The 9,107-nt window shown below is 34.4% G+C and overlaps 1 protein-coding gene across 1 annotated transcript; it reads right to left on the minus strand.

Moving 5' to 3' along the window:
• Nucleotide 1: 1 nt before the first annotated feature.
• Nucleotides 2-3,183, minus strand: LOC106109748 (aristaless-related homeobox protein). Its single transcript, XM_013291349.1, has 3 exons — nucleotides 2,803-3,183; nucleotides 1,053-1,167; nucleotides 2-664 (listed from the first exon to the last, which is right to left on the minus strand). The coding sequence occupies exons 1-3, from the start codon at nucleotides 3,007-3,009 to the stop codon at nucleotides 66-68; spliced, it is 921 nt and encodes a 306-aa protein (XP_013146803.1). The 5' UTR covers nucleotides 3,010-3,183; the 3' UTR covers nucleotides 2-65.
• Nucleotides 3,184-9,107: the final 5,924 nt, after the last annotated feature.

Raw genomic sequence — 9,107 nt, forward strand, 5'->3', positions numbered from 1 at the left:
CTAATGAAGATAACCTAATACCGAATTTATTCAATGCGATCTAAATACAGACGCAGCTATAAAATTTACATTGTAACATTATTCCTGTTGAGATTTCTATCATTTATGTTCTTTACCGCGCCCAGACTGAGATCGTTTGGTACAAGATCGTGCAAGACCGTGTCACTTCTAAAGATGCTGGTTGCTATTCTATTAGCAAGCCGTTCTGATTCACGCAAATCATCATCTTTAGATGAATGAGATGTAAGATCGATTTCTGTATCACTATCGCTGTCACTTGTATCTTTAAGATCTTCTCTCGGTCTATAAGCCAAGTTTTGCGGTTCATCTAGATCTTGAACTGTAGGGCCACAATGACAGTTAGGTGTTTTAGAAGTCATGACTCGTAAGTCAGTCGGTACTATTTCATTGTCCATTTGTTGTGGCATCAATAATGGCGGGAATGGGAACGGTTGTTGCATCATTCTACTGTCTTCGTTGGTGTATTGCATCGGAGGTGGCATTTCGTGAACCGGCGGTGGTATGGAATCTAAGTTGCCGTTGTGATGGTAAGTATCGGGTGACTTCAGTTCTCTATTATCCATAGCAGGTGATGGTTCGGGTGAATCTTTGTCGTTTGGAGATTCACCTCCTTCGGATGATGAGTCTGGTGGTTTTGCATGTCCTGTAATACATATCTTTTACTCATTCTGGTGCATTAACTAATAAGAGGTTTACCAAGAATGTTAAACTCATACTGAAAAAACATTGACTTATTTGTAAATCGTTTTGGACTTCACAGTTGGAGTGAGATTAGTTAGCAGTCTTTGCCTCGCATAGTAATGTCTCTTATTAAATAATTGTGCCTGTAAATATCTTATTAATATTATAAACGCGAAAGTTTAGACAAACGAATGGTTGTCTGTAATTGTTCGAAACAGAAACGGCTGGACGGATATTAATGAAATTTGGCATAGACTCTGGAAGAACATATAGGCTATGCTTTTTTTAATTCCTTGCGGATGGAATCGCGGGCGAAAGCTAGTATTTTAATAAAAGCTAAAGAATTTTACCTGGCATAGGCAATGGTGGTGTGCCGAGACCGAGGCAGCGCATCCGCCAAGCGTCCTGCAGTAGTTGCAGGCGCGCCTGTTTGCGCCACTTCGCGCGTCGGTTTTGAAACCATACCTGCAAACGACGAGTATGATTCACTTATTTAGGTACATAAAGTCGTTTAAAAAAACGTTTAAAAATTGTAAATTCAAAAACAAAAACAGCAATGTTTTCGCGTTCGTGTAGGGATAGGTATTTTAAACTCAAGTACTAAATTCCAAAACTGCGAAAGGATCCGACGGTCCGAAAACATAATTTATTTCGGACGGGTCTTATAGAATAGTAAGAGGTGATAGTGTGCTTGTTTAGACGCAAAGAGTAAGGGGTGCCAAAATACTATTGAAAGACCGCCACTTCCTTTCGATTGGCGTTATTCAATTATTTGTGCGGGCGAAAAAGACAAGTACTGAATCTTTGATATGTTTTAATTTTAAGTTATCACTCATCTTATTGTAATGTTTAGAGGTGTCCGATGAGTATAAGGATCATTAATAAATGCTATCTTACCAAAAATACAATCTTTCGTAGTTTATCTTGTTAGAATTTAATGAAATGAACTAATCAAATAGATGTAATTAACCTGCAGTTTTTAAATAGCTAAAATACCTAAAATGACATTGGCTCATAACGCCAATTTGTTAAATTCAAAAAAATTTATTAGCTTTTCATAAATGTAATGGCCTATGAAAACTAAACGCCGTAACTAATCTGTTAACTTTATATTGAATGGGAAAACTTGAAAACCGCAACACGAAGAGACGCCTTGAAAGACGTGTCTTCACACCCCTCAAGTCAATTTAAGTTGTTTAAGATGGGGTAGATTAGTTTTATTGTGCTACTAATAAGGGCAGATTTCCGCTCCTTTTAAAATCATTCAAGATTATTGCCTAATATTAATACAAAAATATTAAATCGTAGATTTTATTTGTTAATTTATTGATGTTAAATGTAAGCTATCGTTTTTTTTTTATAAACAATTTAGATTTATCTTATTTTACGTTAATTTACTCTAGTGATCAATTATAGGGTTCATTTTCACTTGATGTTTACGCCGCTCGTTTGACCCTTTTAATATAAAGAAATATATCATTAAATATGTTAGTTTACAAAAAAACACACTGAAGTAAACAACTATAAAAGTTATACAAATTGTTTAATTAATATTTACATTACATACGTTTCAATTAACAAAGTGCACGAAAACTAACTTTATGGCTGTCAAAAATTACTGGAAATGAATTATTAAAAAAAGTTTTTGCCTAAATATATTTTTAATACGCATTAAACAAGCTACAGCTTCATTAGTTTTCATAAATAAAAAGTCTTGACTAGTTTTCACTGGAAACATCAAAGTTATTTGTTTGTTACAATATAGTTTAATAATACTAATTGAGGCATAAAGAAATACGCTTCAATTCATTTTTTATTTATTTTTTAAACCATTTATACCAAATTGTTGCTAGTTGTATAAGCTGATAACCAAAATTAATATGCCTAGTTAAAAAAATAATTCAAGCGTATTTGCTTTTGTGTCGCTCAAGTAAACTTAACTAAAACTTTTAGATACTCCGTGTCATTTAAAAACTTAAAGCTCGTCGGTTTTCGCCCGCTAAAAGAAGATTAACTACTTTAACCGTAAGTTTTCACTTCAAAAGCTCCCGTTCACGGTATTTTTTACGTTTATATTTTATACATAGAAACTTCACTTACTTGTACTCTAGCTTCGGAAAGACTGATCCGTAGTGCCACTTCCTCTCTCAAGAACACATCGGGATAGTGAGTCTTTTGAAAGAGGGACTCCAACTCACTTAGTTGTTGCGGAGTAAAGGTCGTTCGGTTCCGACGCTGTCTACGACGACCAAACATATACTCCGTCAGCAAATCGCCCGGCAACGGCGAAAGATACGGTCCAGCCATTGTAATTAATTCAAATACTTCAAAAAACTGATTATTTGAATAACACTACATATTTTACTTCAATTAATTAAAAATTTCAGTGTTTTTGAATGTGAATTTTCATGTAAACTTTCACTTTACGGGTTCAACGCGAAGTTATACGATAAACGGGTTAACGGAGTAAGGTCCCTTTACTCTACGAGATCGTCACTCAACTGTTTGCTTCAACAAAATCCCAGTCGTGAAATCCCCCTAGACTCCACCCCTCAACAATATAACGCTAGCATTTGATTGGCTGTTCACTCTGGGGGTTGAAAAATTCAGCCAATAGCGTGCCGCGTCGAGGGGTTGTATTTATAACAGGTGTAGATTGAGTTATGGCCGTATCTGTAAATACAAATTTCGTATAAATGCGGTTAACTTTATATCGTAGCTGTTAATTAAATGTCGAGCGCTTTGATTAAAATTGTCGGTCGACGATTGCGATTTTTTTAATGAATTGGTATTTACTTAATGATGAAATTAGAGGTTTTGTAAATTAATAAAATGAATAGATAAATTATTAAAGGATACTCTTTTGTACGCTTTTGATTGATGATTTTAAATAATTATTTAGAAACTTATAGGTGTTTTTTAATTCACTTATTTAGTTACTATTGAAATTCATTTTTATGAGTAAGTATTCTAAGAACACTAGGGGACGATTAAGGAAAAAAAAGCAAAAAAATCCCAAATATTTTAGACGCGGTTATTTTGTACTTATGTACTTATGTACTTATGTACTTATGTTTATGTATGTTTCTGGCATAGTCATTGTGTAAGAGATAAGAGAAATGGTGTTTACATTGAAAATGATTTGTAGATTACACAGGTGTTCATATTGTTTTTTGTTATCATACGCAGATTTAAAATATTTTGCAAATTATAACCTGTATACATAGTGGTCGCATACTTTTGGCCGGCAGTGTATCTTGTATTTATGCAAATAAAAGAACTTATACATTTACATAAATAAGCTAATTTATTTTTGTTGATATTTAAAATCAAACAAATTGTATGATTTCAAATATGAAGATAATTTATTACTATGTGAGACGCATTTCAAATTTCGAACGTTCTACGCCGTAGACGTGCTACGCAGCAATGTAAAGTAGATAAGATCTAAATTTTTTTAAACTGGGTTTTCATGAAATATTCACAGAATTGAAATATTTAGGCAAATATATCTAATAGATTTGTTTTTAAAAGCCGAAGACAAAATGTCTTTTCATTTTTGTATTTCGACTAAAAGGGAATATATGAAAATATAAGGGAATATATACTGAATATAGCATATTCAAATGTCAAAATGTGCTTCAACTTGAACTAAACGTTGCCCGTTACTATTTCGAAGAGGAACCGCTTCTAGTTTCAGTAGAGTTAGCCTGACTGCATAGTTCTACTACCGCATCTATTCAGCAGTTTAAAATGCCGCTCGTTGTATTTTTAGGTACTTACCGTTGTGATACATTATTACTTACTTACTGCGACCAAAACGACCAAAACGACCAAAACGACCAAAACGACCAAAACGACCAAAGCGACCTAAAGTGGGTCTTGGCCTCCGATACGAGAGAGCGCCAGCGTCGTCTGTCCACTACATATCCAATACATTATTGAACAACAATAAATATTAGTAAAGTTTAAGTATACAAACACTCAAAATATCAATAAAAATCGTCTTAAATGATAAGGCCTTGTCTGAAATCCCTAATTCATATAAATGACGTCTATCAGATTGTATGCAGCGCTTACGAAGTGAACTACTTAAGATTTTTATCAGTATATAGTTGTTAGAGCCATAAAAAACAAAAACATACGCATTTCATAAAGTAAATGTGTGATCTACATTAAGGCAACAGAGAATAATTGCATCCCATTTTAACCTTATTACAAAATCTACTTTCTTTGTAGTTAAGTACAAATTTAAAATTATATGAAAAAGAAAAAACCGGAAAAACTAGATGTCAGTGCCAATAAAATACACAGTTAAATTCTACCAAATACTACAGGAGATTACAATCGTCAGATACGCGAAAAGCATTATCCGTTAATCGTAACATTTGAATGGGTGTGCCTACTATCGATAGCATATATTAATTTTTGTTAACTAAACAACAGACTAGCCTCGCAGTAACGAGATATCGCCTCACAGAAGACACTCGAGTCTACTAAGTGGGTTGCAGAGGCTGCGACGAGCAAATGAATATTTCCCCCCGCCATCGCCCCGCGCAACCGCGCCCTCAGGGCTGACAGTCTCATTAAACATTAAGAACATAATGAAATTAATATAACTAATTCATAAGTCGATTTTATTTGTGCTTAATAAGTCATTATACTAGTATGAAGCTCCCAAACTTAAACATATCGAGAATAGCACAGATTTTGTCTAAATAGGACGTATAAGCGATACCTACAAGTAACACTTAGGCACTTACTAGACTAGCACGTAACATCTTCTGACTTAATCACTACATCCTTCTATGGCTAAGCGCTAATTCTTATCATCTATACTTCTATACTATTATAATAAAGCGTAAACACACACTTCTCTGTTACCTAAGACGTCAGCAATTACAGCATATTTTTGAATAATTCTTTCTTTAATAAAAAGCCCTACACTTACGTCACGCTTTAGGCTATATATTTTCACGCCATTATACTTAGGGGTTAAATATTTTGGATAAAAACCTTATTGTGGAAAAGAGACCATAAGTTGCTACCAACATCAAAGAAGCAAGGTTGCCATGGCTTGTCATCATGTAATGTCGTTTTGACATTTGCAGTCGCATGACAACAGTTAGTCTAAAATAAAAACAAAAAGTAAAATAAAAACCTCTTTATATCCATCTTATCATACATTTACGGATAAACAGTGAATACAGTTAAATTTCAGTAAATAAAGTACTACTTAGCTACTAGTAATCTAAAATGTTGTTAAACTATCTATCTATAAATATAAGTTGATGATTTGGACAAGTTAATATGAAAATGCAGCCCTGATCGCTGGGCGGGCGTCGCCCACCGCAGCGGCGCTAAACGAGTTTCCGCAAACATTTTAATGAATAACACCTCCCCCTCCCCCTGGCCCCCGCTACCCTCTACCCGGCTGCAATGCGCTAATTAAACATTCGAGTCACATTGTTTCAGATGTTGTGGAATTTCGTTGCCAGTCGGATAGCGCCGGAATTAAATATGTCTCGACAAACAACGTTAAAAAAGAATAGTTATTTTTTTTTGCTGTACTCGCGATTCTTTAAATTCCAAATTACTTTTTTTTCCGCTCGTTATTGTTCTTTTTAATAAAAGGCTTTACGGAAAACAGCAGACAGTTCTTTATTTATTACTTAATTATTATGAAAGTAAGGCTAATTATGTTAATTGTATTCTTATGATGATTAAAATAAATATAATAGATTTAAAATAGATACGTCCGTACGTGTTTATTGAAAAAAATCAATATTTAAATCACACGCTGATGCATATTACGTATATTGAAGAAAAAATTTGTCCGCAGAACGGTGTAGTGTTTGTAAAATGGTTGCTTTTGTGGTTCAGTAAACCGTAAAGTGTGAAATAAATAATTTTCCAATACGCGAACTTATTCCGTAGTCGCATCCCCGCTAATGGTTTCATGAGTCGTGATAAAAAAGCTGCGCGCGTGTTGCGAGCATCCGACGTCTCAATTAGTTAATTAATCTTTTTTTCCGCGTTAAAATAGCATTTATAAGCGAGACGCGAACGAGTTGCTCCCTCCCTGAACGCTAGGGTTGTTCACGCTTAAATGTGTATTCATTTGTTTATCGATGATGGACGTTTAATCGGAACTAGTGAAGCGACATCTTTGCAGCTTTGTGTTGTAGAGTAATTAATTTTCGATTTTTTTTTCAATTATTTAAAAAGAAAAGTTGGGGTTCAAATGAAGTGATTCCAAGTTTTCAATTTGACCACGCATGCATCTTAATACATATAGATGTAGATAGAATGTGTGAAAATTAATATAACTAAAAATGATTATGATTCAAATTATAGCAGTTTATTTAGAAGTCAGAAAACTAACTAATTTTTAATAAACATTACATAATTAATTTTCATATTAAGCGTTGTGTGTTTAGTGTATGCATCAAAATAATGTTGCCTTAATTTTAACGTCAGTTTTTCTTTGTTTTTTATTTTGACTGGCAACCCTAATAAGCAGGCTAAGTTAACAGCGTTTACTTATTCGCCGTCGGAGGCGGAACAATGCGGGGCGAGTGCACAACGCATGTTGCTCTAGATAAGTATACTACGTGCTACTGGCACTGCTTGCACTGGCTGGCATCGCCTAGCTTAGCCAATTAACCGCTCGGCAAATTAGCAGTTCGAGATGAATATAAAACTAAATAAATCTATCCCCGCCTCCTTTATTTTATAACAAAGATACTTTTTAAAATATAACTGTAAATGGTTTTATTTTGTTCCGCGAATGAGGTAAGATTTTTATGTTTTTACGTCCAATTGTAGTTAATTACATCATTATTTTGTTGTATTCTATAAGTGTGCAGCAATAGAATAGCTACACTTAAAACGGTTATATAAAATATTATGTTTTTTAATATTTCCATGTACACCCACGCACACAAGTCAAATATAAATTAAAGGAGGTTTTAAAAAAGCGAATGATCTTTAGACAATGAGGCGCGTTCCTTTGAACGTCTTTATGTATGAAATGAAGAAGCATTCATTAATCAAAATATGTTAGGTATCCGACATTGCTTGCACAAATCGTGATATCAAAAGGCTTGTAATCCTAGGAACGCGTCGCTTCCTTCCTTTGTCCAAACTCATCCGTTTTGTTTTAACACCCCTTTTAACTTTCATACACTCATGTGCAGGCCTCCTTAGTGCTTCTTAAGCTAACTTCACACTGGGAAAAATATATTAATTCGAAAATTAGTATTTAAGCAGTTTGTTGTTTCGTTGTCATTTATAGCACAATGATATTTGGAAAGTACATAAGGTAAGACTTCAGATTCTTGATTTATTAACAACCCATGTCCATTAAAGGAGAACCCAACAAGCAACCATATCACGGCGTATTCGGTCGGACTTTGGCACAAATGCAACTCGCGCCATCATATACTACCGTTATTATATTACATATTTTTGTAAGAACAAACGGCTTATTCAAATTGAATCTACTTCAGCCTTTAAACCATTATTTTATAAAGTTTGTTCACTCTGTCATATAGGATTGTAATAAACAATGTGCCAATACAATTTTGCAACATCAAAGTGTTTGGACTAAGTAAATAAGCGGTGTTATGTATGTATTAGTAGCGCAATGTGTACGCAGCCTTCGCGCGCCTCCACGCTTGATATATTTATGATTAAGCGGCGCGTCCAAAGCGCGACATTGTCTCGGCACTGTACTGCCCCTGTGCGGCGCCCCATCCGTCTTGCTTTCACGCCACTTCCCCCTTTCTTTGCAGGCACGAGATTTTTTTAATTATGACGTTGGGCCTTTTTGTCTCAACTATAACTGCGCTCGACGGTATAGCGATTAGTAGCTCGGATGTTGTCGCTTCGATTTTATATAACTCAAATTATATGTCTCACAAAACTGGAAACCCCAATTTTAGATTAAAGATTCTTGGTTGTAGAACTTGAATCATCTAATTAAGAGAATAATCTAGTTAACAACTGCTTACTCTTATTTACTATGCTTTGATTAATTGGTTTTTAAGTGTGTTTTTTTATATGTTGATGCAATAAGTATATATGCATGGCAAATAGTTTACTACCTTAGTTGTAGTCGTTATTTAGCTATTTATGAAATGTTAGTTTGATTTTCAATTTTCAATGTTACACATTTGTATTTAACTTCAATTTATCTATACAAGTCTTTAAAATATATAATAGCATATAAAGTATAAATACATAACAGAACAAATCAAATCCCTTTTACATAACAATAAGGAGTGAAGCTACTCTAAGAGGCGGCACGGCGGGCGCGACGTTCACGGAAGTTCTGATTATGTAGAGGAATTAATTTTCAGACGCGACGAAACTGTACTGTAGTGCGGGGGGTGGCTGGGGGT

The sequence above is a fragment of the Papilio polytes genome, unplaced genomic scaffold, assembly GCF_000836215.1.
Source record: "Papilio polytes unplaced genomic scaffold, Ppol_1.0 DF821067.1, whole genome shotgun sequence".
NCBI classification, from domain to species: domain Eukaryota; kingdom Metazoa; phylum Arthropoda; class Insecta; order Lepidoptera; family Papilionidae; genus Papilio; species Papilio polytes.